Source organism: Actinia tenebrosa, unplaced genomic scaffold, assembly GCF_029948245.1.
Source record: "Actinia tenebrosa isolate PJP-AT-01 unplaced genomic scaffold, QUT_ActTen_1.0 PGA_scaffold1__47_contigs__length_23844297, whole genome shotgun sequence".
Lineage (NCBI taxonomy): Eukaryota > Metazoa > Cnidaria > Anthozoa > Actiniaria > Actiniidae > Actinia > Actinia tenebrosa.
In genome coordinates this window covers 22,530,229-22,557,901 of record NW_028292578.1, presented here as the reverse complement: position 1 = coordinate 22,557,901, position 27,673 = coordinate 22,530,229, and the positions used below count along the sequence as shown (strand labels likewise).

The 27,673-nt window shown below is 39.8% G+C and overlaps 5 protein-coding genes across 11 annotated transcripts in view; 2 read left to right on the top strand and 3 right to left on the bottom strand.

Moving 5' to 3' along the window:
- The window catches only part of LOC116286709 (uncharacterized), a 68,019-nt gene extending 67,448 nt beyond the window's left edge, over window positions 1-571 (bottom strand). Inside the window, exon 1 of the mRNA XM_089032518.1 lies at window positions 344-571. Coding sequence (XP_088888644.1) covers window positions 344-571 — 228 coding nt within the window. The remainder of the gene's footprint in view (window positions 1-343) is intronic.
- Window positions 572-1,050: 479 nt separating this feature from the next.
- LOC148910115 (dynactin subunit 3-like) lies at window positions 1,051-4,347 on the top strand. The gene is made up of 7 exons (XM_089032666.1): window positions 1,051-1,204; window positions 1,340-1,427; window positions 1,579-1,665; window positions 2,284-2,367; window positions 2,699-2,757; window positions 3,098-3,157; window positions 3,648-4,347. The coding sequence occupies exons 1-7, from the start codon at window positions 1,094-1,096 to the stop codon at window positions 3,732-3,734; spliced, it is 576 nt and encodes a 191-aa protein (XP_088888792.1). The 5' UTR covers window positions 1,051-1,093; the 3' UTR covers window positions 3,735-4,347.
- On the bottom strand, window positions 4,335-18,582 carry LOC116292189 (scavenger receptor cysteine-rich domain-containing protein DMBT1-like). 6 transcript variants are annotated; one of them, XM_089032627.1, is made up of 18 exons: window positions 18,350-18,579; window positions 17,128-17,396; window positions 16,014-16,296; window positions 15,355-15,517; window positions 14,663-14,956; window positions 13,641-13,934; window positions 13,152-13,511; window positions 12,597-12,713; window positions 11,901-12,013; window positions 11,295-11,613; window positions 10,646-10,759; window positions 10,387-10,509; window positions 9,661-9,774; window positions 8,994-9,205; window positions 8,335-8,488; window positions 7,758-7,986; window positions 7,371-7,654; window positions 4,335-7,105 (listed from the first exon to the last, which is right to left on the bottom strand). In XM_089032627.1, exons 1-18 carry the CDS (start codon window positions 18,473-18,475, stop codon window positions 6,897-6,899), a joined length of 3,777 nt encoding a protein of 1,258 aa, XP_088888753.1. In that variant the 5' UTR covers window positions 18,476-18,579; the 3' UTR covers window positions 4,335-6,896. The 6 variants fall into 6 exon arrangements, with proteins under 6 accessions (XP_088888753.1, XP_088888754.1, XP_088888755.1 ...); XM_089032628.1 differs by lacking the exons at window positions 11,295-11,613; window positions 11,901-12,013 and having other exon boundaries at window positions 18,350-18,580; XM_089032629.1 differs by lacking the exons at window positions 16,014-16,296; window positions 17,128-17,396; window positions 18,350-18,579 and adding an exon at window positions 15,699-15,812.
- LOC148910114 (uncharacterized) lies at window positions 4,473-5,582 on the bottom strand. The gene has a single exon (XM_089032517.1). It carries the CDS (start codon window positions 5,580-5,582, stop codon window positions 4,473-4,475), a length of 1,110 nt encoding a protein of 369 aa, XP_088888643.1.
- Window positions 18,583-20,411: 1,829 nt separating the features above from the next.
- On the top strand, window positions 20,412-27,673 carry LOC148910113 (uncharacterized). 2 transcript variants are annotated; one of them, XR_016120198.1, is made up of 2 exons: window positions 20,412-27,523; window positions 27,601-27,673. XR_016120198.1 is itself a non-coding variant. In XM_089032619.1 (2 exons), exon 2 carries the CDS (start codon window positions 21,324-21,326, stop codon window positions 27,147-27,149), a length of 5,826 nt encoding a protein of 1,941 aa, XP_088888745.1. In that variant the 5' UTR covers window positions 20,412-20,927; window positions 21,005-21,323; the 3' UTR covers window positions 27,150-27,673. The 2 variants fall into 2 exon arrangements, 1 of the variants encoding a protein (XP_088888745.1); XM_089032619.1 differs by having other exon boundaries at window positions 20,412-20,927; window positions 21,005-27,673.

Sequence of the window (27,673 nt, the reverse complement as noted above, 5' to 3'; positions counted from 1 at the left end):
ACACAAAATAACCTAGAAAACACGAGAATGACAGCAATATTGTGATGACGGAGAACACCAATGTAATCAAGAAAAAATGTTTTGATGCCTTATTTAGCAATACAAAGCACGTAAGAAGTGAAGAAAGCACGAAAGACAAGCTATAAGGTGTCAGAACTTTGCTTAGTTTCACTAAACTCAATAATAATATCCTATCCTTCCTAATCTTTTATTTCTTTACTCTCATCCCTCTCTTGTCCTTGTTTATTCTCCGTATTTTACAAGCTTATTTATTGAACTTGGTATCATATTCTATCCGAAATACTCCAGTGAAACAGTATCATTAAGGTCTACAAATATATACCTTGAATTCAGTTTTCCTCAAACTCCTGTCAAGATCTTCCAAGACTGCAAAACAAACCGCCATCTCACGACCCCCAATATTCCCATGTTGAACATCATCCGAATCCAGGACATAAATAGGCCGAATATTCACACTAGATTCAAAGGCTTCCTTCAACGATGGATTATCATGAAGCCGCAATCCCTTACGGAACCAGTGGATAGTATTATGTGCTTTTTTACCCGCCATTTTCATTTATTATTCTTATTTAGTTACGTAACGTGACTTTTGTCCTGCGATCCGCCATCTTGGACGTGAGTCTCTGGGAGACTAAGCTCTAAAGTAATCCCGCGTATGACGTCACTCGTATTAAAACACGACTTCCGAGTCCACAACGAAAAGCACTTCTATAAAGATCTTTTCTTTACTTTTCTTCGTAACAAGATTTTTTGTTTTGTACATTGAAATCCTTTTTTTGCTTTATTTTAGCGGGTTTTTGTAAGCAATAAGCCTGAAGCGAGATGACGTTTTACCCCCGTCTCTAGACCATAATTCTTTTCACACTACTTTTGTTCTTTAATTATGACTATTGTTCCTGTATTCTCTAAGGAATCAAAAATTTTAATATGAAAGAATTTTGAAAACTATTATGGTATAGAGTCAGGGGTATAACGTCATCTCGCTTCAGGCTTATTGGACCCGAAAATACGTCACAACGAAGCTATACACCGCTGTGTATTATAGATCGCATGCGCGTGTTTACGATTCAAGATGGCGGACGAGAAGGGAGAGGTGTTGACCATCCTTGAACGACGAATCGACGAGCTAGAATCAAAAGTTTTAAGCAATGAAGAAGATTTGAAGAAATTTCAAAACGAATCGGTAAGCTAGGATCACTTTTCCTAAATCAAAATCTGAATTTTCTAGATTTTAAGACGACCATAAAATCTTGTCATGATATTGTCTTACTCTATAAATTGGTGTGATATTTGCTCTTGGAATAATTCTTGTCAACAGTGCTTAGATACTCTGGTACGAGTTCAAAATGAACTACAGCGGTTGTCTACGAAATATTATCGAATATCAGAAACATGGAAAAGAGTAAGTTTAGTCTATATGATTCAATAATTATAGGAATACAGTGTGCAAGTAAAAATAGTCTTTCACTTGGTGTGAGGGGGTGGGTCAATTTAGTATCAAATGGAGTGTGATTTAGATTACTATTTATTTGAATCATGCTGTAATTCTTTCTTTAGTAAAGGAGCTGGAGAACTATCTATCCACAGAGTTCCTGGAGAGAGTTGCATTAAGTGATGACGTCAAGGCAGATATCATCATAGCAGGTGACTATACATGGAATATTTGATCTTATGTTGCTAAGGTTTTTGTTCGAGGGCCTAATTTACAAACATATTCATGCAATGTCTTAATCATTGAAGCATGGATGCACTGCTTTTCGCCAATGAAACCCAGGTCTGATTTCCATGCAGGCTTTGGGGAAGCACCGGTGGCGTGCGCTGCAAATGCACCACCTCTCACCAATGTGGCCCGAGTTCGAGTCCTGCCGATGTCGTATGTGGGTAGAGTTGTTTGTTGGTTCTCTCCTGTGCTTTGAGGGTTTTTCTCCGGGTTCTCCGGTTTTCCTCCCTCCTCAAAAATCAACTTCTAAATTCTAATTCCATATCTGGGCTTTCACTTAGTTTGGAGCCTAGCTCTGTTGTGATTGTCCCACGCTGTGATACAACAGCGATATGCTTCATAGGCTCAATGTCATATGTGAGTAACTGTAGAGTAACTTGTTGGTTCTCTCCATTGCTTTAAGGGTTTTCTCAAGGTTCTCTGGTTTCCTCCCTGTAAAGCTTGAATACAAGCCTCAGATTCAGGAGACTGAGCGAACACTTGCTGCATGTATTATTATTTTTTAACATTCGATTTACCAATACTATTGTATAAAATCCAAGGTGAAAGCCAGTTGCAATCATGCTGTGGAAAGCTTCATGAAATCGAGGACCTCAAAAAAATTGTGAGCACAGAACCACTGAAAGGTATTATTATTATATATATTATATTATTATTATTATTATTACTTTTTTACCATTTTCCATTTTTTACTGCTTAATCTAACAATCTCTTTGATTTCATTTTCCTCTAAATATTTTATTGTATTCATTTTTCCCTTTCCCATTTATGCCATTTTTCATTTACCTTTATTCCCATTTGTTGTGATATCCAGACTATCATCCTTTCATACTTTATCTTCAGTTGTTGGAATTAATTGCTATCATGTTAATATTAATAAAGAGAAATGAATGAATGAATAAGTGGAAAAGTACACAATGCACTATTTTTGATGTCATTGTTGTTAATGTTTTGCAGATCTTCCTACCTTGTCTTCCAAGATGCAGCCATTGATCGAAGTTCAAATCAACCACCAGGTATGTCACAACAATGTAGTACCACAGGAACCCCAACATTTGTACCCCAAAGTAACGCCACAGGGCTCCCAATAGACCCTTTTAGCTTGCACATAATATTTTCCCATTTTAAACCACATGTCATTCCCTTGAGTACCATTTCTTTGTTTAATGGTTGTGCATAAGAAGACACATGAGTCTGGAAAAAATCAAATAAAAAATCTTTTTCTCAAGAGAATGACACATTGTCTGAAATGGGAAAACTTTATACCTAAGGTAAAGAGGCCTACAACTGTATTACATTTGTTCTGTTTTTTCCTTCCAGTAATTCTGTTTGAATAATTTGTTTTCTGTTTGATAGGAAGAAACAGAACATACAAGTTCACAACTTAACAAGCTTCTTTCTCATTACAACAATATTGTATCCTTTCAGTTCTTGGTATGTTAGTATGTGAACAGAGAGGATGGAGAAAAGGAAGTAATTTGGGAGGTCAATGGATTTGGAAAGCAGTTCAGATCAAATGCTTCCCAAATTTTTTTTTTTCTGTTTTTTATTCCCTCTCATTTTTTGTCTCTTGCTGTTTATTTTCGTATGTATTTCTTTATTCCTTCCTTCATTCGTTCCTTCCTTCCTTCCTTCGTTCCTTTGTTCGTTCCTTCCTTCGTTCCTTCCTTCGTTCCTTCCTTGCATTCTATCTTTCTTGCTTGCTTGCTTCCTTCCTTCCTTCCTTTCATTCTTTCTTTCTTCCTTTCCTTCTTCTGTTTTTTCTCTCTGATTTTTTCCGTTTCCCACAAGTCTTTCATTCATTCGTCCATTATGCAGTCACACTCTTTAATCATCAGACAGTATTAGTTACATGTAAAGTAATCCATAAGTATTCTGTATGTTCTCCTTGACCAACCATCCACAGGTTTCCATGTTATCAAAGCAATTCATTGAATGGGATAATATCTTAACAAGAATGGAAGTAGATCTGGACACCAAACCTTTAGAATAAATTATTCATCAAATATCCAAGCCTTATAACCTAGTACTGTATAGCAGAGTACAAACACTATAAGTGTGCAACATAAATACCACTAAATACTGCTAAATTATGCTAATCCTATTGTTTTTTATTGTTTAATTTAATTTACTACTAAATAGTGCAAAGTGTTGCACACTTTTAGTGTTTGTACTCTAGTTTAAGGAAAATACTCACAAATTAAGGGGTTTGTGGGGAGATGTGGGATGGTTTATTTAATGTATAGATTGAGATTTAAACTTCTGCACGACACTCAAAATAACAATAAATATTAACCTTTGAATCCATGTTTTTATCATTGGAATCAAAATCCTGTGAAAATTGTTTATCATCTTGTTTCTTACTGCAAAAAGTTACGTTTAGGTATACAATTCAGTAAGAAAACTAGTTGTAAAAGACAAAGTTTTGCTGTCATCTTGACAACATTTTTCATACGACCTGATGATGTTGTCGAGAAGACAGTGAAACGTCTTTTACAACTTGTTTTTTCACTGAAAAGTTACTAAAATTTCAAATTGTAAACAAAATAACTGGTTTCCTTTGAAAACAAACTCAAAGATGGAACAATAAATATGGCTTTACCTTATCACTCTTTATTTTCCTTTATAATTAAAATATTAAGGGTAAAAAAGCTACTTTTCACAAACAGTATCAGTATCAGTGTCATTCCGCTATTTCCAACTATAAGTTGATCAGCAGGGACTATATAGTCTACACAGAGCCAAAGTTCTGATGTAGTAGTCCTTTTAGAACTTTTCTGTCTTGTGTAGATTTCTTAGCTTGGTGTTTATCAACATTAAGAAGTTGACTAATTTTGATCCATGGATCTCTAACATATTTAGCAGATGGAATTGCAAACAGCAACTGTTTCGTTAAATTTGAATTTGGTCTTCTACAAACATGTGCAATGTACTTCAAGTAGCGTATGTATATAAAATCATGAAGTGCCAGGGTTCCCACTATTCTCTCCAGGTCTAAGTTCCTATATTTAAAGGCAAACGTTTCTTCTCCGTCACTATTCATTTTCCTTTCCCAGCCATTCCGTACCATTCTTCTTAGTAGACCAAACCAACAGGATTCAAGCTTTTTCAGTTCATCTTCATTTGGTAGTTCAGCCTCAGTACAGTAAGTAAGTCTGGATCTGATACAGGATTCCAAGAGTTTTCTGCGTGTATTCATAGATACTTTATGATCTGTAAGGACGTTCTTGAGCTCGTGGAATTTTCCTGTTGCACTTAATATTCTGTTATCGACAAAACTTTCCTTCTGATCACTATAAAACATATGACCAAGATACTTGAACTCTTTTACATTTTCAATATCATGTCCTGATATATTTAATAAGCTCTTCTTTTCCATAAGCTGCGCATCATGAAATACCTGTGTTTTGGTTTTCTTAAAACTTAACTCAAGCCCATATCTTAAGCATGTTCCATGGATAATTTCCAGTATCTCCTGTAGATCAGTAAGATCCTTTGACAGCACAACAACATCATCAGCATATAAAAGCCATTTAATTATCTCCACACCATTCATTCGTCCAGTACTCCGTTGATGACATGCATTAGCGATTGTATATGTACATGGTATTCCCCATCCATTTGGAAAGCGTTGGTCAATTTCACGGGCAGCGACCTTGAGTACCCAGTCAAAGAACCAATTGAATACTGGAGGACTTTCCACACCACCTTGTCTGGTCCCTGCTTCAATAGGAAAATCAGTTTTATCTCCACATATTTTCCCGATTGTTCCATCATACAATAACCATAGAATATCAATTAACTTCTCACATCCAGTTCTAACTTTCAGAACTTCATACATAATATGTCTGGGTACCTTGTCAAATGCAGCTGTTAAATCAATATACAGTGCAATTATACCACCTTCAGTGTTCTTTATTATCTGTCGTAGTAGAAAAATCAGTCGTTGATCTATCCCTTCTGAAGCCAAACTGAGCCTTTGAAATATTTTCCTCATAGCATTCTTTCAGTCGTGTGATAATTATCTTTGACAAAATCTTAGAGATGTTAGAGCCCACTGACAGTGCACGGTAATTACTTGCTTGATGTTTACCTCCTTTCTTATGGAGACAGGTGATGGAAAGCTTTAGCCAATCAGCAGGAATCGTCATTGTTAACCAGATACTATTTAATAACATCCAGAGAGCTGTAATTAGATGATTTGAGTGGATTCCATACTTCAACCCTTCAGGTGGTATATTGTCGGTGCCAAAGCTCTTCCCATTATTAAAACTCTTAAGAGCAGATATAATTTCTTCTTTTTCAGGTGGATTGGAATTAATTTCTATTTTCCGGTCATTAAATAAATCTGGATATTTCTCAGAATTTGCAAGCTCTGCAGGCATTTCAATGTCAGCTCTCTTCTTGAAGTGATCTTCAAAATAACTTTTAAGGTCAGAGGGTTTAATTTCAACCCTATTCTGTAACTTTGGGATCATACTGTAATTCTTTGAGAGAGCAAACTCACGTTCAACTTTTCTTGCATTACTAGCATCATTCAGTTCATTTGCCTTTTTCTCATAATATTCATTTTTGAGCTTTAATTTTAACTTCTTAATCTTATCACGTTGCTCTTTAGAGTTGTCAGAATTCTTGATTAGATCTAATAGTTCACTTGATTCCCATGGTTTTTTTAACTCTTTCTCCTTTTGCGCTACCGGGATTTCACTGTCTAACGCTTCATGAATGGCATAGACAAACATATTATTATAATAATATTTTATCTACAACCTACAGACTACGTAAGAAATTTAATGTAAAATCAAAAACTGTAGCAGAAAAAATCATATGCAAATATCATCATCGTACATTTTTAGAAAGTTACCATTAGTTTTATCTCATATAGAAAACCTTTGGTAACACTCTACAAAGCCTAACACACTAAAATTGTCTGCAAAATTATGCTATGGATTATTCCCATTATTTCTGAATCAAAGCTTAATGTTATATCAGTGTTTATAGATTTGTAGGAGAGGAGAGGGAGAAGGGGATAGCCCCTCTAAAGGGTACACAAGGAAAAAAGACTAGACAATTGACACATGACAAGGATAGGAGAGCCCTATTTTGTGTTTAAGGTATAGAACAGTTTTCTCCCCTTCTTTCTCATGCTGTCAATCTAGATTTCACTTTCATTCTTCTCGTCGCTGTCCACGTTTACCTGCTCATACGAGTTGACAGTAACATCCAGAGCGATGCTGGTTTGTTTGTTGTTTTGGCCACGCCTGCGGTTACGATAGACTATGACCAAGAGGAGTATTGTGAAGAGAAAGAACAACCCGCCAACGCCTCCTAGTCCACCAATGAGTTGCTTGGACTTTGATAATCCTGTCAAAACAGGAAATCAAATTATATTTTTACACGAACTCCTAATGGGCATTGATTTACAGACCTCAATAGACCTGGACCAACAGACTTAGAGGGCTAGACCTACTGACCTTGATAGACCTGGACCAACAGACCCAGAGGGCTATAACTACAGACCTTGATAGACCTGGACCAACAGACTTAGAGGGCTAGACCTACTGACCTTGATAGACCTGGACCAACAGACCCAGAGGGCTGGACCTAGAGCCATTTACTAAGATCTTACCTTGTTGATTGTTACTCTTATCGTTGATCTTGCCTCCTTTCAATGGTCCAGCAGACAAGTCATATGCTGTGGAGCCGTCAGCAGCTTCTCGACGTACTCTGGAGCTGCTGATACAACCTTGTGTGCACCTTGAGTTGTTTGTGTTACGATGACAGACAATCAGCTCACAGTGTAGATACACCAGGAAGGTGTTGGAATACACAAAACGAAGCGATCTGATGGAGAACCGCTGGACTTTACTGTTTGGGTTGTACCAATAATTCATGGTTGAGTCGCGCACGCATCTGTCAAAAGAGTAAAATGTCTTATCAGGTGTTTGAATATCAGTTTTAAGTTAAAGATGTCAAAGATTTGTTGACACTAAGCTGAGGTGAGTGAGTCCCTTACCCTCTCTGTAGAAACACGTGCTGTGGAGTCGCATTGGGATCATTAGAAGGCGTAGCACGACAATTCTCAGCAAACACGACCAGATCAGCGTTGGTATTCTTGACTTCATACTGAACCCACAGAGGCTGGTTTGGGTAGACAACCACTGGGTAAGCGAAAACTGAGTAAGGTTTTAAATAGCTAGAAGTCTGGTAGAAATCCATGGAGAAGGTGAAGTTGCCATAGGATCCTGTGAAAAGAGATCAAGAACTTCAACTGGATTTCATACATTTCAAAAATCATATTTTCGCAAGTTTTGAACTCAGTTCCTTTAAACTTCCCTGTCGACAATAATTGTAATCTGCTCTTTCTAGGTTCGGTGGTTCGGTGTTTCGGGGGCTTTGGTCATGCCCCCCCCCTCCCTCCCCTTCCCAATTCGGAAAATCCTGGATACGTCTCTGAGGTGCTCATCTTGGTTTTTATCTGAGTTCTCCACTTTCCTCCCTCCGTAAAAATCAACATTTCCTAATTCCAATTTAACAAAACTTAAGGACGCGATGTTCTGCGCAAGACAATAATTTCCATCAAATTCCAATACCTTCAGACGCAACCACTGTCTTCTTTGATGGTGAAAAGGACGCACTGACAAAACGGCTTCGTTCATACGAACAGAAGAACCGTAGGAGAAGATTTATGTCACGTGTGATAGTCACACCATTCACTACTGATTGGTAGCGGTTGTCAGTCTTCACCTGCGATTCATACATACAATTTACGATAACTTACGAATTTCTCGCGCGCTGATTGACTATACGAATTTCTGGCGTGCTGATTGGCTATACAAATTTCTCGCGTGCTGATTGGCTATACAAATTTCTCGTGCACTGATTGGCTATACAAATTTCTCGCGCGCTTATTGGCTGTAAAAATTTATCGCGTGATGATTGCCTATTTCTCATCAATAAGAGGACAGACACAAAAAACTGATGTCAATTTGTTAAAAATACGCAATGTATTTGGCTGGTCAATGACAATAATTTATACTGTGGTGATAACAAGTTTATTTTCCATAAATACAAAAAGTTAAACCGCTCACGGTACGCCGGAATCGTAGAGTTGGAGTAAAAACAATACACGTTCGAAACAACGGTATGGTTACAAACGTACGTGTTTCACACAGTTTCTATAATATTCAAGTTCCCTTCTTATTCGCTAGGGGTTTTTTTTTCTGCTGAAGATACGATTCAAATGATTTACCTCGTTCCAGAATGTGATTGTTTTCTGGTTTTCTGTGTACGTCGTACCACATCGGTCCAGAGGTGCACGAAGTCTCCTTGTGCCAGGTGTCTTTGTCGCTCTACATGATGGGTCGTTCAGGTGCAGATTACGCCAATCAATGTCAGAGAAGTACGAGTCCTCCAAGTCAATTTGCATGTAATTCTCGCCGCAAGTTACATTTGTTTTAAGGTCTGGAATGGAAAATGTGGCCTCATTAACGGTTGTGGTTGATATAAGGTTTTTGTTGTTTGTAGTGTAGTTGTGGTGATGGTGGTGGTAGTCATGGTGGTGATGGTGGTAGTCGTGGTAGTGGTGGTCATAATGGTAGTGATGGTGGACGTATAGACCTCTTCGACTTGGGCGTAATGTTTTCCCATTTCAGACCACGAGTCATTCCATTGAGAATAAGATTCTTTATTTGAGTTGTATCCATATTCATTTGACTTCTCATGTGCAACCATTAAACAAAGAAATAATACTCTAGGGAATGACACGTGGTCTTGAGAATAAGATTCTTTATTTGAGTTGTATCCCTATTCATGTGTCTTCTCATGCTCATCCGCTAAATAAAAAAAATATTCTCAAGGGAATGCATGGCACGTGGTCTGAAATTATATAAAAAGCACCAAATCTGTGCTCAACTTACTTGATTCACATTGTCTGCCACTGTATCCACTTGGACAAGAGCAGTAATACCAGTCATGACCACCCCGGCAAGTACCTCCGTTACGACAAGGGTTATTGTTACACTGATGCAAATCTAGATTCAAAATGAATAGTATCTCTCATATTAGAATAGCATTTTTCCAGTTAAACCGGTCTAATGGTGTTAGTTGGGCATCAACTGTGGCGTCATATACAATGTTATTGTTACTTGCTAGTCTGACACTATTGCCCAGTGTATCCATAATGACACGAACAATGATATCCTCTATTAAACCCTTTATTGTAACAAGTGCCTCCGTTACGACAAGGGTTACTGTTACACGGGTACATGCCTATGTGGACAGGGCCGCAACCAGAACTTTTACAGGGAGGGTGCACATCGAATAAAATCGGACCATTTATCGTTTTTTTTTTTTTTTTTAATTTTTATTTTATTACCAACTGAATGGCGTAACTAGGGATCTTGCAGGGAGGTGCACAGGCAATAATTTGCAGAACCAAAAAGAAAAAAAAGGTAACCAAAAGAAATCAGAATCAAAAAAAAAAATTACGACAAGGGCCACTGTTACACGGGTACATGTCTAGATTCAAGATGAATAGGTTATCAGTTAGAATAGAAGCATTCCCGTTAAACCGGTCTAATTATTTCAATTGGGAATCAACTGTAGCGTCAAATAAAATGCTCTGTTGCTTGAGTGTTACTTACTAGTCTGACATTGTTGTCCAGTGTATCCTCTAGGACACGAACAGTAATATCCTCTATTATGCCAATAATAATTATGGCAAGTACTCCCGTTACGGCAAGGACCACTGTTACACGGGTACATGTCTAGATTCAAAATGAATCAGATTATCTCATATTAGAATAGCATTTTTTCAGTTAAACTAGTCTAATGATTTCAGTTGCGCATCAACTGTAGCGTCAAATACAACATTGGTCTATATATTGTATGACTGTTACTTACAAGTCTGACATTGTTGTCCAGTGTATGCATAAGGACACGAACATCTGTACCAGCCAACACCACCCTGACAAGTACCTCTGTTACGACAAGGGTTACTGTTACACGGGCTGATGCCTAAGTGAATTAGAAATGTGGTTTCTCATATTAGGAAAGAAAATTATCTCGTCATACCTGTGTTTATTTACTCAAAGATGTACGGAATCTTTTGGGCCACGATTTGATGCAATACCATTTATCTATCCTTACAATGAGCAATATGTACATTCAATAACCATCTTATTACCATTTCAACAATTCCCCCCATCCTCCCCCCCCCCCCCCCCCTCCCCTTTCTCAAATCATTCATAATTCATAAGGAAGGCACCATCAAGGTACACCTGGTCGACCAACATTGATCCAACATTGCTTTGGATTGAATTAACATAGAAGTTAACAACAAAGTTTATTCTTTTCTCGGTTTTCGTGATGCCAACCTAGCAACCTGGCGCTGCCAAAGTAACGTCAAGGTCACAGTGTGATTTTCAAGTTTTTTCGCAAAGAATGATTTCAAATCGTTGACAAATCACACAAATAAAAAAGGTGAAAAGGAAGAGGTATAAGGAAGAGGAAAGAAAAAACATTTTGACATCTTGGAAAAGAACACACATACCACATGTTTCATTAAACGAGACCAACCCATCTCTACAGCAAGTACTGTCCTTGTAATTTGTTAACGAGGCACGATCTGCCCAATATGTTCCTTTCAAGGGACTAGTATAATAGTCAGGCCTGAGGATTATAGCCATAAATATCGCAGCATTCCCAAGACAGGACGAAGCAGTCTGTTTCTGAGTCGAATTCATTTCACCATACATGACCCCAAAGCTTCCTGTAATGACGTAACGATTGGCTGGGGATGCTATGGTAACCTTGAGTAACTTGAGTGTTAGACCTGAGCACAAGAGTTGACTGGTACCATGATTCAGTACCTATTACGGAAAGCATATATAGATGTTTGGATTTGATGTCCACTTTAAGCAGAAGCTGATATTCCAGAATAAGTCTTGGCCAAAATTCATCTAATTTTATATTTCCACAAATTACTGGTTTGCATGACAACGTAAAATGGCGGCCCAATTGATCTCATTTAGAGATGCTAAACAAAGGACACATTTGTCAGTGCTTGACTGTCACGTGACACTCTCTAAATAAAGGCACAAGATAATAAAGAGGAGGAGAAGTAGAAATCTCTCGACAATAGAGTTACTAAATGTACCTCGGTCATGATACTGTTAGCATCGCTTTGTGTAACTGTGATGGTAGATGGTCCAACTGTGTAATGAATGCTAACAGCTGTGTGCCAGCAGTTGGTCGCCTTGGCAACTGCAACTAACAAAAATGTTGTCATATCAGACAAGCATATGACCCGACCTTGAACCTCGCTAGGAATCATGGAGCAAAGATAATGACTTTATACAAGTCAAACATTTATAGTGCAAAATAGATTTTAAGAAGATGATTTTAAAACAAACAAACATCAACCATATTAAGGATCCTTGAGTACCACTACTTAAAGTATGCATCAAAAAGGTCAAGCGATGCAAGAAAATGGTCACATGACCCAGAGCATATTATTGGGTATGACGTCATCCACCATTAAATTTTGATATCATATATATTTTTCAGTTTAGGAAAGCCATTATAGTTGACCATGGGTATGCGTTATCTATTCCAAATGCCTGCAGGAATATTACCTCGAAATTTAAAAAAGCTGAAAATATTAAAGACCTAAAATACCTTAGCGGAAACAGACAGCATTCGAAATCGGGGAAAAAAAATCATTTCTCGCATATTTTGATGTTCGTCTTGTCTCCAAATCTTGAGCGCTCTTCGCATGTTTGTGTCCCTTGATATAAGCACGTTAGCCAGCCAATCAGCGTCAGATATTTTATGATTAATAACATAAACCTACCGGTTTCACAGCGTCTACCAGTGTATCCATAAGGACAGGTACAGTTGTAGCCATAATCTGTATCGATACAAGTGGCTCCATTACGACAAGGACTGCTGACACAGGTATTGTTGCTTTCTGAAACAGAAAATTGCCAACGATTAATCACGTGACTTTTGGGAATTGACTGGGGGGCAATTAATATGCAATCTGACTATTCTACGGCCTGCAACCAGAAATCAAGATACCCTTGTAACCTCCAAAGTCCTCCAAGTTTACAAATGCTAAAATCCCCCGCCCACCCCCCTCCACGTTAAAGCACAGATATTACCAGAAGTGAAGAATATCATATGTAGAAATCTAAATATTGATATAATATCGATCTGTAATCGTAATTTGTCTATTGTTTATTCCTCCTTTCTCTCCCTCTCCCTCACCCTCACCCTCTCCCTCTCCCACTCCCTCTCCCTCTCCCTCTCCCTCTCCCTCTCCCTCTCCCTCTCCCTCTCCCTCTCCCTCAAGCATCTAAAATATTTTAATTTCTAACGTTATTGCTTTAGAAGCTAGACTTCTTACCGGTATTGTTACCACAGTAACGCAGGGCACAATCTTTATGTCCACGTAGAAGGTAAACGTAGAATTCTCCACAGTTTTTAACACGAATTGAATTGGAACGCGAACAGCAGGTGGTATTCCAGTTAAAGCACACCGTACGAGTCACGACACCGTCGGCTTGGGTAGGATGAGAACCAGTCATCCATCCTGGAGCAGCAGTACCACAGTGACGTACAGGGACACAAGATGTTGCTATGGCAGTGCCTGCATCACCCATGAAGCGGTACCATGCTGGAGTGATATACCTGTCGCATTTGTTCTTTATTCCCCGGTATCCTTGTGCACGGTCTGGTGCGTTGAGCACAGTGTAGTTGCTGCATTCTTGAAAACAAATGATTTTATTCACTATAATGCATTTAGAATCGACCCTCTTACCTTGAGCGTTAAGGGTTTTTTTTTCTCCCATCCGAACGGGAACATTATGTATATTCTAGCAAAACATGAAATTACCATCACGATAGCATGTCACAAAGACGTCTTCAATATGATGACAGTTGTGAATTCCCCATCCACTATGTCTACACTGTTGAATAGCACTCTCGCTGCCAGAACATTGTACATCATCAAGCCATATCTGTCCTGTTCCTCCTCCTCTGCCATGATAAGAAAGGGCACCAGCAAAGCCAAGCTGACGACAAACCACGTGGGTGTTGGTCATGGACCAGATATCACCACACACTGTACCCCATACTCCATTATGAAGAACTTGTAATCGACCAGAGAACCCCCCTCCTTGAATGCGAACTGTGAAACAGGAAACAACTAAGTTTATAGATACCCTGAAACAACCTCTGGGCTGATCTAAGTCAGGGCATGGCTAACTCACACATTGAACCCTGAAACAACCTCTGGGATGATCTATGTCAGGGCACGGCTAACTCACAGATGGAACCCTGAAACAACCTCTGGGCTTATCAAAGAAAGGACATGGCTAACTCACAGATCAAATGAATTAGCTTGTTAGGCTTTGCAAAGGTAGCAAAACTCGAAAACCCTCGCGGAGCAAAACCTTAACTTCGAATCGAGCCCAAGATCCCAGAGGTGAGAGGCGAGCGTATATTTCTGTAACACCACCCTTGATTCCCTCGAGCAGTAAGAACAGTACACGATGAATACAAATCGAAGAGTGTTCAGTACAACAATATCTTTCTGAATTAAGCATCGTAAACCAAACCTGATAATGCAAATATTACTGTTGTGTTTACTACTCCTATTGATGCTATTGTTGGTGCTACTGTTGTTGGTGCTACTGTTGTTATAAGCGTTTTTATTGCAAATAAAGATATAGGATTTTGGATGCAGCAAACAACGAATATATTAAAACCACTTTAAGGTTTGAAATGAAAAAAAAAAAACATCATTTTACAGTCATATCGAGATTTTTGTCGTTAACCTTAAACTGGACCACTGACATCATTGCAAATATCACCCAACGGGGTTATTATTTATATTCTAGTAATACATGAAATTACCATCACGATAGCAGGATACAAAGACGTCTTCATGATGACCACAGTTGTGCCTTCCCCATCCACGATGTCTACACTGTTGAATAGCACTCTCGTTGCCAGAACATCGTACATCATCAAGCCATATCTGTCCTGTTCCTCCTCCACTGCCACGATAAGAAAGGGCACCAGCAAAGCCAAGCTGACGACAAACCACGTGGGTGTTGTTCATGGACCAGTCATCATCACACACTGTACCCCATACTCCATTATGAAGAACTTGTAATCGACCTGAGAACCCTCCACCTTGAATGCGAACTGTTAAACGTAAATAAAATAAAATAATAAAGCCAAAACCGCTCGGTAGAACGCTTTTCTGACGAATCACTAATTGTAAACAAGAGAATATTCTCTTGTTGTAAATCAAAAATGTCTATTAAGTGAAAAAAACAACATGCAATCAGTGCACTTGCAAAAATGCCTCTTTCGTCTTTGCTATTTCATCGTTGTTGCAACTATGCTACTACTGTTGTTGTTGCTGTTGCTGTTGTTGCTGTCGTTACTGTTGTTTCTGTTTTTGATACTGTTGTGTTGTGCTGCTGCTACATCTAGTTAATCGTTTGCTTGCTTTTTATTTTTTCAACAAGACATTTACTGTCTCAAATTGAGACCAAAAATAGCAATATCTAAGTTAAAATACTCATTTCGCTATTTACCAGTATCATTTGTGATGTGTACTACAAACTGCAGATCCACGGAGCCCAAAACGTTAGACGAATCAAACTGCGTCGTCCCTGAAGGATAATCTTCAAGCTTCAAGATGATTGGCAAGAGTTGATTTACATAACCAGTGCCATTATAGCTGAGAATACAATTCCCCTGAAAATGATCACAAAGAAGTACACATTCCTCTGTAACATTCCTGTAAGCTTACCTCGTCTAGTACTCCATGAGGAAAGTAAGTACACATTCCTCTGTAACATTCCTGGTAGCTTACCTCGTCTAGTACTCCATAAGGAAAGTAAGTACACATTCCTCTGTAACATTCCTGTAAGCTTACCTCGTCTAGTACTCCATAAGGAAAGTAAGTACACAATCCTCTGTAACATTCCTGGTTGCTTACCTCGTCTAGTACTCCACAAGAAAAGTAAGTACACATTCCTCTGTAACATTCCTGTTAGCTTACCTCGTCTAGTACTCCATAAGGAAAGTAAGTACACATTCCTCTGTAACATTCCTATTAGCTTACCTCGTCTAGTACTCCATAAGGAAAGTAAGTACACATTCCTCTGTAACATTCCTGGTTGCTTACCTCGTCTAGTACTCCATAAGGAAAGTAAGTACACATTCCTCTGTAACATTCCTATTAGCTTACCTCGTCTAGTACTCCATAAGGAAAGTAAGTACACAATCCTCTGTAACATTCCTGGTAGCTGGCATAACGACAACGCACTATGTCACCATCAGGATCTTCAACAGGTATTTTAATGACTGATGGGCTACCTAGATCTACGTAGACCGTCAGTGGTAGCGTGGAGACTGGCGAAGAGTTGTTAAAGACACCGTTGGCAGATGCGTTGACCGTCGCACTCAGTAGCATGCTTCCGTAACCATCAACTCTAGAGACATTACGTATCCAGTATCCATAGTTATAGGTTCTGTCGATAGACAAAATAATTTGTTTTTAAAATGCTCCATCAAATCTTCCACTGTATTGTTATCATTGCACTATTTCTCATTGCTCTAAAACGTGAAATATAAAAATGCAAATTTACTTTACGTCAATTGTAGGTAGTGATTGATCAGTCGCTTAGGCACTCCACACCAAATGGAATTCGATTTTTATGGAGGGAGGAAAACCGGAGAACCCGGAGAAAACACTCGAAGAAAGTACAATCCGACACAACGATGATAGAGATGTGTAATGAAGACTATGTATCCGAAAGAAAATGAGTATATGTATGTATGCATGTATGTATACGATGATAATGATGATAGTGATGATGATGATAATGACGATGGTGATGACGATGATGGTGGTGATGATGATAATGATGATGATGGTGATGATGATAATGATAATGATGGTGATGATGATGATGATGATGATGGTGGTGATGGTGATGATGGTGATGATGATGATGTTGATGATGATGATGATGATGATGGTGATGATGATGATGATAATGATGATGGTGATGATGGTGGTGATATTGATAATGATGGTGATGATAATGATGGTGATGATGATAATGATGGTAATGATGATGATGATGGTGATGATGATGGTGGTGATGGTAATGATGATGGTGATGGTGATGATGATGATAATGATGAGGAATGATGATGGTGATGATGATGATAGGGATGATGATGATGATGATGATGATAATGATGATAATGATGGAGAGGATGATGGTGATGGTGATTAGCATAAGCGGCCGATTTGTATGGCTATTTACAATAGGCGTATTTTATATTTGACTTACTTAGCTATCAACTTTATGTCGTATCCGGGTCGAAAAGTAAACGAGCTGTTTCCCTCGATCCAGCCTTCTTCACTGTTGAAACTGTTGCATAAAATCCCATTGCTGGAACTAATGCTGTAATATGTACCAGAAGAAGAACCATAATAGGAAAATTTTGTCACAGACCAAGGTGAAGATTGCGAGTAGGTCCATGTAACACGATGTCCAATATTTCCAGCGGAACAGGAAACATACCACGAGTCAAACGCCAATCGGTATCTGAATTCGACCTAAAAGATAAAAAGTAATGCGTTACCTTACAACTGGAAAGCTTTTTTAACGGTAAAATGTCTGGCTGGCTGGAACAAATGTGCAACGCGTTACACAACCAACAGCACTCGTAAGGTCTTTGTCAAAAAATGGATAATAATAATAATGATGATGATAATGACGACGATAATAACAACGATAATAACAACAATAACACCACCACCATCACCACCACCACCAATTGTCACTAGCTGTCACAACAAAAACAAATATTTTAGCCCGAAATGCCACATGGGCGATGTAAATGCAATTACATCACTACGATATGGACTCTCGGAATTGCCCGCAAATCTTGTCTGCGCGTGTTTGGGCGCATTTTTTTCTGTGCTGACATTAATTACGTATGATCCACAATACATTTCGGGCTTGGTATAACATACAACAAAACCTTCACAAACATTTTTTTAAATAGCTGTATAACAATAAATAATTTTTCCGGTATGAATATAACTATAAATAAGATACTTTCGTCCCTAAATAATATAAATAACTATATCTAAATGGACTAATATTAAGGGCTCTCATCGCCCGCCATTGCCCACAAAAAAATTGGCGGCCGTGAAAAAGTTCTCAAGTTTCATAGCATTTAATCGTAGGGAAGTGGGTATTTTTGCTATAAAAAACACTGAACATATAGTATTTTAGACGTCGAGAGAAAAGTTCCAACGGAGGATTACAAGGCATAAACTGACTATCTTTTAACTTGCGTTTCCTGTTTCAGTTCGTTTCGGGACCGTTTCTTAAAAAGGTTATGCCTGCGTTCCCTAAATCGCATGACTTACTTCCAAAGAAAGTTGCAAAAAATTTCAGTTTTCTAAAAATATTATTACATCGCGGGAATCCAGCCTAATAATATACTAAATCAAAAGATATATATTAATGTTATTAGATATTATCTAAAGGTATATATTACCCGGTTTGAATAGTATGTACTTGGCCTGTAAGAGATGGTTCCTCCTCTGTAACTATTACGACCCCACGAATGAACCACACCGGAGAACAATAGGATAATCAACCCGAAAAACTGTACCAGCTCCATGACTTAGCTTGTCCTGCAAACAGGCTAAAAACCTTGGGATCGCGCGATTCCACTTTGAAAAAAACTCTAAGATGCTTTGCTCCGCACAACTAAGACAAGCGTTCTGGAACAGGAATTTGATTCCGAGACCTTTTATCTACAAGATAGCTACGCCCTAATTCTATTGATAGATATTGAAATCAGGGGGGAGCACCCTTTATAACGACGTTGTACTGTGAGGGCAAAGCCGGTCTAACTACATCTAATGCCAGAAATTTGAAGTAAAATTTGAAAACTTTGGAGACTGCGCCAATTGTCTTGATTTACAATACAACATAAGAAGAGACGATTTTTGTTAAACTTTCTTTCGATTTTGGAAACGTTTGCACAGATCTTAAACGTACGGAAGTGAAGTACTCCCCCTTAACAAGCTCTCAAGGTTACCTTTCAACCTTGCGAAATAACGTCACGTCTAAACGAAAAGCGTCACAGAAAGACACGCTGAGACAAATCAACGAATATTAGTTCAAACACATTGTTTTTAAATTATGTTGGAAACCAGAAAAATCTCATAAAGTCAATATGTATTGACAATTCAAAGAAAATGCGCCTTTTTGATTGATTTTGATAAACATCTAATAATATAAAGCCAGGTTTAGTTCCAAGAAAAGTTTGTGTTGACATTTGCGTTGATTTGTGAGAAGATATGACAATGAACTTGTAACAAAGTTGAATAATTAACGAGTACTAGTTGAAGTAAAACAAAAGAAAACAACGTAATTAGTGTCGTCTACTAATAAATTATGGTAAGTATCGTTTCAAGGGCCAAGTAATAAATCACTTGTTACCTTGCAAGTTAAGCAGTTTCTAGAGCACCAAAGTTTTCTTGTCAAAACCATGTGTGAAACAGGACTAATCATAGAAAGATAAAAACAGAAACTTAAAAGCTTATGGTTTTATCAAATATTTTTGAAAAATAATTATATTAAGGCTTCCAAAACACGAATAAAATGTCTTTTTTTCTTAGAAGTCTGCCTAATGTAACAGGGGTTATCAATTATTCATTTTTGTGTATTCAGTGCTAGTTTAACATCACGTCCATCCAGATTCGATATTCCTAGAAATCTGACTTTTAATCTAAGTTCCTTACATTCTATTGAAGTTAGATAAACTTTCATCTCGGCCACACAGTCGTTATACTACAAGGGAATATACATTTTTTGGTTTTCTTTCTTTCTTTTTTTGATATCGAAAAGTTTTCACGATACAAATGGCTTTAAACAAGTTAAACGTTTTAAAAATACCATTGACTTTGAACAAAACCCATGCACATTCACTCCTTTGACATGAAAGGGCAAAAGTCTTAGTCAAATTAAAGCTTTCATGAAAACAGTTTATATATGCAAACAATATTATTAGCGGTAAGGGTGTATAGTTTGTTTTGGCCCGTGCCTCGTTGTCTCAGTCCGAATCGAACCGAAAACAATAAAGGATCTTAATAATGGTTTTCTGAATGAAGGAAGCTGCAAGAAATAAAACCGTTAAATTATCAACGAGTATCGTTTACATCGTTGCGTCAAACTTGGCCATGTTTGTTTTGCTGGTTCTTGTCAGTGTTGCTTTTTGTGTAAGGTGTTTATTCGTTTGTTTTTGCTTCATAATAAAGACGATTTTATAGTTCTATCAAAATAGCATAAAATCAGTGTTCGCCAGTTTTTGACAAGAATAAAGAAAGTTGAATTCCCAGCAAAGAAAGGACATCAAATGAACTCAGGATGTTTATCTATCCATCAGTACATCACCACACTTGACTCGAAGGCTTCTTTTTTTTTTTTTTTTTTTCCCCGATAAACTCAATGCTTCGCTTGTTGTCTTTCCTAAATTAGCAATCAATTTACTTATTGCACAGTTTAACTTCAATATCTTGCCATAATTATTACCGCATTAATACGGAACGCTTGCACTGCTTTGTATTCGTAGATAATATACAAAATTAAAGCTGGGAATGTTTGGAGCAAATCCACCTATCTACGAACAAATTCAAGCACATCCAGACTTCCTGGTTACTGTAATTTAAGAGCACATCAAAGTCTTCCACGCTCAGTTTGTATGTATATATAATGGCTAATATTACAAGAAAATATTGACAGTACCACGCTGATCAAATGGCTTTTACTTTATTTCGATAATGACTGGATGAAAAATGTTTTAGCTGTATTTGATTGGTTCACTACGGAAGCCATTTCGAAGTCACAACACTATAGTCATACCATATTGTTAACTAGTTAATCTTTTACAAAGTTTTTTATTATATGATTAAGTGACTCGATACCTCAGTCAATCAATCTATGACACGTGCTTTTTCAGTAGTATCATATAGCTTTCTCGACGCTAACTACACCGTATTATCAGTCTTCAATCTATCAAAATTCTACCTTCTTTCTCAATCTTTATCCTATCCACGTACATCAAAGTAAGTGAATTTATTGATCTTGTAATAGCTAGCATAATTGATCTTAAATTAATGTTGTGTTTTAACCTGTATTTCAGTTCGAACCAGTTTCTTAGTTTCTTAAGATCGTAACAATATCTACCGTCAATAAATCTACTCTAGTCACTGCAACTGCGTTCGAATGGTGTACTCTATGGTTATCTACTAAAGGCTATCTTCTATCAGTGGTTGTAGACTACATTTAGTTCGAATTTGGTACGTATAGCTGTGTTATTTACGACTGTACATTGCTGTATAACTTCTACTTCGCCGTACTTGATTTCGTTGGAATGATCGGAATGCTGTATGGTTCAAAGGAACATTGATAACCGCATGGTCAAAGGAATGATCGGAATTCAATAATCTGCCAATCCAATAATGGAAGAACTGCGACAACTGAAACGAGCTAGGAGCGCCGCCAAAGGGCTTATTACAAAAACACAAAATGAAATCAAAGAAATGCTACTCAGCGTCGACAATTTAGAATCCATAAAATTGAAAATTCCCGAACTGGATGACGCGATGGACAATTTTCGAACTGCTCACGAAACTTACCACGCCAATCTGTCTGACGAATGCGATATAGAAGAATCCCATGAATACTTCGAAGCAGAGATGACAAGAGTTTGCGATTTAAAACGAAGAATAGACTCTATAGCCACAGCATCAGAGTTGGAGAAGAAGTCATGCGATCCAAAGGTCGATGACGACAACGCCAGTGTCACGTCTCATCGCAGCTCACGTTCGTCAAGGTCAAATATCGCCGCACGAAAGGCAGCGTTGAAAGTTCAAGTGACGCTTCTTAAAAAACGACAAGCACTTCAAGAAGAAGAACTGCGTTTGAAACAGAAAATGGAACAATTGGAACTGGAAACAGAAATAGCAAAGGCCACCGCCGAAGAAAATGCCTACGAAGGTGAGAGCAGTTACGAGACAGTTTCCAATGAATCGAGCGGCGAAGAAACAGACGAGGACAGTACGGAAGAAAACGGAGATTTTAAAAGGCCTAAGACACCATTAACACCACCACCGATGCTCAACTTACCAGCCGACCTTAAAATATCAATCAACGAGAAGAAGACAGAGGACTTGAAGAAGGACATCAAGATAAAATCGGAAAACGAAGAAGCTATTCTTAGCGCGATGGCGGCCCAGAGAATGCAAGCTCAACAAATAGAGAGCCTACTGGTTCAGCAACAGCGACACACCCTTGCCTTGATGCTACCTCAGCCTGAGGTACCAACCTTTGACGGAAATCCGATAGAATATTGCAGCTTCGTCCGAGCCTTTGAGAATATCATCGAGTCCAAAACGGAGAGCGACAATGCAAGATTGTACTATCTTGTACAATATACAGCTGGAGACGTACAGGAGCTGATGCGGAGTTGCCTTTCAATGCCCCCCGCAGAAGGCTATCGCGAAGCCCGAAAACTTCTTAAGCAAAGATACGGCCAAAGCTACAAAATAGCAGCATCGTATGTTGGTAGACTAACCGAAGGCAACCCGATAAAGACCGAATCTGGCGAAGCACTGCGTAAGTTCTCAACCCTTCTCACGAGCTGCAGGAACACCCTAAGAGAGATTGGATTTTCGAGTAAAATAGAAAACCCGGACACGCTGAAGCGCATTGTGGACAAGCTGCCATACGGGTTACGCCTGAAGTGGCGCGACATCGCAGATAGGATCACCGAAAGGGACGGAAGAGAAATTACCATTGACGATGTAGCCGCATTCGTGGAGGATCGCGCGAGAATTGCAGCCCATCCAATATTCGGTGACATGTCAAACAACAGCAACCTGAATACAAACAAGCCAAGAAGTTACAACGAACGAAACACTAGGAGAACAATGTCGTTCGCAACTCAAGTCGACGCGAGAACATCTCCAAACAGCAATAACAAGAACAGCGAATGTCTCAATACTACGACGTCTCGGAGACTTCCAGAATGCCCGTCATGCAGCAATAATCACTGGCTTTCTCAGTGCTCCGTCTTCAGAGGAATGAGCTTAGAAGAAAGACACAAACTTGTTCGCAACAAGAGATTGTGTGACAACTGTCTTACCAATGGTCACGTAGCTAATTCTTGTTCAAAGGCAAGCTTTTGCAAGGTGGATGGATGCACACAAAAACATTCGACCTTTCTTCACCCAAAGTCGAGTACAGCTAAAGAATCCAAACAAGATGGCGAGGCAACAAGCAGTGATTCGAAACAAACCACCAACCAAAGTTCCTCCCAGGTTCGAAACGGCTATGTCAAGAGTCACCCAACAGTCCCGACCCGGAAGATAATAGCCTTGCCTATAGTTCCTGTGAAGGTCAAGGCAAGAGACTCCAACAAGGTAGTACAAACGTACGCGTTCCTGGATGGGGGATCAAATACCACCTTTTGCACAGAAAGACTCAAACACATGCTCAATGCCCAAGGAAAGGAAACCACTTTATCTATCACGACGATAGAGAAGGTCAACAGCAAAACTGAGACAACAGTTCTTGGCCTAGAGGTATCAGCCCTGGATGGTACTGGCCATCTAGAAATTCCTACCGTATTCTCCATTGCGAATCTTCCTGTCTCGACAGAAAGTATGGCTAGTCAAGTAGATGTAAACAGTTGGCAACACTTCAAAGGTCTTAGTATACCAAGCATCAATGCAGAGGTCGACTTACTGATTGGCAGCGACGTTCCCAGAGCCCTGCAACCGGAGGAAATCAGAGCAGGATTAGAAGGAGAACCATACGCAATGAAGACCATTCTAGGATGGGCGGTTGTCGGACCACTGAAAAATGGAGCCCACGAATTCCACATGTCGAACTTTGTTCAATCTGAAGCAAATCTCGAACATCAATTTAAGAGTTTCTGCAATATGGAGTTCAACGACTCACAATACGACAACAAGAGAACTATGTCAATGGAAGACAGGCGAGCTCTAAAGATCATGGAGGAAACTATTTGTCGTAAAGATGGGCATTACGAGTTGGCGCTGCCTTGGAAGAATGACGCGCCCTCTCTTGAAAACAACAGATGCCTTGCTATGCACCGTCTTCTGCTCCTGAAGAAACGACTCGGGAAGGACCCCAAGCTACACGAGATGTATTCAAGATTCATCGACAATCTGCTCGAGAAAGACTACGCCAGAAAGGTCACTGACTGTTACGTCGCCACGAATGTTACCTGGTATCTGCCTCACCACCCTGTGTTCCATCCAAAAAAACCCGACAAGGTCCGCGTCGTATATGACTGCTCAGCTAAGCATAAAGGCAAAGCATTGAACGATGAGCTTCTACAGGGGCCGGACCTTAACAACTCTCTGATTGGGGTGCTTACGAGATTCCGCGAGGAACCAATTGCCCTCATGTCAGACATTGAATCAATGTTCTATCAGGTACGAGTACCGGAAGGAGATCGTGACGCTCTACGATTTCTATGGTTTAAGGATGGAGATCTCGAAGGTGAAATAGAAGAGTTCCAGATGAATGTCCATCTGTTCGGAGGAACTTCATCGCCTAGTTGCGCAACGTTTGCTCTACGCAAGACAGCTGACGACTACTCAGGAGAATTCAGTACACAGGCAATCGAGACAGTTAAGAGAAATTTCTACGTCGACGATTGCCTCAAGTCTGTGGCTACCGAGAAAGCTGCAGTTCATCTCGCTAAAGAGCTGCGTGATCTATTGGCAAAGGGAGGCTTTCGTTTGACAAAGTGGATGTCAAACTCCGCTGCGGTTCTCTCGACAATCCCAGAACAGGAAAGAGCGCCTTCTACGAAGACTCTGGACTTCGATTCTACATGCATCGAGAGAGCTCTTGGCGTTCAGTGGAAAGTCTCATCCGACACCTTTGGATTCGCTATCGTTATCAAGGACAGACCCGCCACCAGACGAGGTATACTTTCGGTAGTCAGTTCGATTTACGACCCGCTGGGATTCGTTGCTCCATATACGCTACCGGCTAAGCTGCTGCTCCAAGACCTGTGCCGCCAAAGACTAGGGTGGGATGATCCTATGACAGAGGCAGACCTTCAACGCTGGCAGAGCTGGTTGCAAGATTTACCACATCTGGAAAGCTTAGCTATCCGTCGTTGCTTCAAACCAGACGGATTCGGTGAAGTCTCATCAAGCCAATTGCACCACTTCTCTGACGCTTCTCAACTAGGCTATGGAGCAGTAACATACCTCAGACTAGTCAATCGAGAAGGGAGAATTCACTGTTCTTTCGTCAATGGCAAGTCGAGGCTAGCACCCCTCAAACCAGTTACCATACCGAGGTTGGAGTTGTCTGCGGCTGTTCTCTCCACTAGACTCGATCAGATGTCTCTCAAAGAGCTTTCCATCCCAGTGCTAGAAGATTCGAGATTTTGGACCGACAGCACATGCGTACTTGCATACATCGAGAATGAGGACAAACGATTCCATACGTTTGTAGCAAACAGAGTGACTGCAATACGCGAGAAGTCAACAAGGACTCAATGGTCGTATGTCGACACAAGGTCCAACCCTGCAGACGATGCGTCAAGAGGTTTGTCGCCTAAAGCGGCCTTAGGAGATAACCGCTGGCTGAATGGTCCAGGCTTCCTTTGGAATTCAGAAGAGAACTGGCCTCGACGTCCTGCTGTGAAACTGGAAGATAACGACCCAGAAGTGAAGAGGGAAGCAGTAGTCAACGTTATCTCCACAGCGGAAATGAACGGGGATATGGTAAAGCGCTTCGAACGGTTCTCCAGTTGGACCCGCCTGCGCAAGTCCGTTGCCTGGATGTTGCGGTTGAAGTCAAATCTCCGTAACCTGTGCCGCAAGCGTCGGGCTCAAGAGACTGTCAACACTTCGAACAAGCTGGATCCGATAACAGTGGACGAGATGAATGCGGCAGAAAGGGAAATCCTCAAGTTAGTGCAGAAGTCGGCCTTTCCCGAAGAGGTTGTCGCTCTATCTTCACGTAATTCCACAGTATTGCAGTCAAGTTCTATCTACAACCTCAGTCCTCAGCTGATTGATGGCCTGATATGTGTAGGAGGTCGTCTGGCGAACGCACCGATAGACGAAGATCACAAGCACCAAATTATTCTCCCTAGCAAGCAGCATGTCACCGAGCTGTTGATTAGACACCACCACGTTACTAATGGTCACTGTGGCGCAGAGCATGTTTTATCTCATCTAAGACAAAGATACTGGATTGTCAAGGCCCGAGCAGCGGTGCGCCGTGCCATCGGTACATGCTTCTTTTGCAGAAAGAATCACGGCAAACCACAGCAGCAAAAAATGGCGGACCTGCCAAGAGACCGCGTGACTCCGGATAATCCACCGTTCACATCCGTCGGGATTGACTTCTTTGGACCGTTCTTGGTACGTCGTGGAAGAACAACAGTAAAGAGATACGGCGTGATCTTCACTTGTCTTACCGTACGAGCTGTTCATATAGAAATTTCACACAGCCTAGATACAGATTCCTTTATAAACACGCTAAGGCGATTTATCGCAAGAAGAGGCCCACCTAAAGAAATTAGGACGGATAATGGGACGAACTTCGTCGGGGGCGAAAGGGAACTTCGCGAATCGATCCAATCAATGAATCAGCAAGCCATCCACGACGCGCTTCTAGCAAAGAATGTAAAGTGGACATTCAATCCACCTTCAGGCTCGCACCATGGCGGTGTGTGGGAGCGATGTATCAGATCGACCAGGAAGATTCTCCAAGGACTTTTAAAACAACAAACCATCTGCGACGAAACGTTATCCACCCTGATGTGCGAAGTAGAAATGATCATGAACAGCCGCCCACTTACAAAGGTTTCTGAAGACCCGCGAGACCTTGAAGCTCTGACTCCCAACCATCTGCTACTGCTACGTCCAGGTTCGACCATTCCCCCAGGTATTTTTGCAAAGGAAGACGTCTACAGTCGGCGAAGGTGGCGACAGGTGCAGTACCTAGCCGACGTTTTTTGGAGGAGGTGGGTGAAAGAGTACCTGCCCAGTCTACAAGCCCGCCAAAAGTGGATCAAAAAGCAACGGAATCTGCAACCCAACGACGTCGTGATGATCGTTGATGATACCACACAGCGATTTTCATGGCCACTAGGCAGAGTACTAGAAGTTTACCAGAATAGTGTGGATGGCTTAGTACGGTCCGCTAAAATAAGGACGAAGACATCGACGCTTGTACGTCCAGTCAGTAAGATTGTACTTCTGGAGGAAGCAGATGTTGCAGCCTAAAAAAAGGACTCTACGATATACTATTGTGCAATGCACGAGGGACACTAACTTTGAACTCTTAGTTTATTACATACCATTTACGATTATTATTGTTACCGTTCAGTTTTCTTGTCCTCCGGCCTTTATCCTTATAGTTTATTGTAAAGGCAGTACTTAGCGCCTTTAAGGGGCCGGAATGTTAACTAGTTAATCTTTTACAAAGTTTTTTATTATATGATTAAGTGACTCGATACCTCAGTCAATCAATCTATGACACGTGCTTTTTCAGTAGTATCATATAGCTTTCTCGACGCTAACTACACCGTATTATCAGTCTTCAATCTATCAAAATTCTACCTTCTTTCTCAATCTTTATCCTATCCACGTACATCAAAGTAAGTGAATTTATTGATCTTGTAATAGCTAGCATAATTGATCTTAAATTAATGTTGTGTTTTAACCTGTATTTCAGTTCGAACCAGTTTCTTAGTTTCTTAAGATCGTAACAATATCTACCGTCAATAAATCTACTCTAGTCACTGCAA

Coding starts and splice junctions, on each gene's coding strand:
- LOC116292189 (XM_089032627.1), bottom strand. CDS start 18,475: ATGGAGCTGGTACAGTTTTTCGGGTTGATTATCCTATTGTTCTCCGGT. Junction 15,518..16,013: donor CTTATGGAGTACTAGACGAG/GTAAGCTAATAG, acceptor GATCATTTTCAG/GGGAATTGTATTCTCAGCTA. Junction 7,987..8,334: donor GACAGTGGTTGCGTCTGAAG/GTATTGGAATTT, acceptor CTCTTTTCACAG/GATCCTATGGCAACTTCACC.
- LOC148910113 (XM_089032619.1), top strand. CDS start 21,324: ATGGAAGAACTGCGACAACTGAAACGAGCTAGGAGCGCCGCCAAAGGG.
- LOC148910115 (XM_089032666.1), top strand. CDS start 1,094: ATGGCGGACGAGAAGGGAGAGGTGTTGACCATCCTTGAACGACGAATC. Junction 1,205..1,339: donor AGAAATTTCAAAACGAATCG/GTAAGCTAGGAT, acceptor TCTTGTCAACAG/TGCTTAGATACTCTGGTACG. Junction 2,758..3,097: donor AAGTTCAAATCAACCACCAG/GTATGTCACAAC, acceptor TCTGTTTGATAG/GAAGAAACAGAACATACAAG.
- LOC148910114 (XM_089032517.1), bottom strand. CDS start 5,582: ATGTATGAAGTTCTGAAAGTTAGAACTGGATGTGAGAAGTTAATTGAT.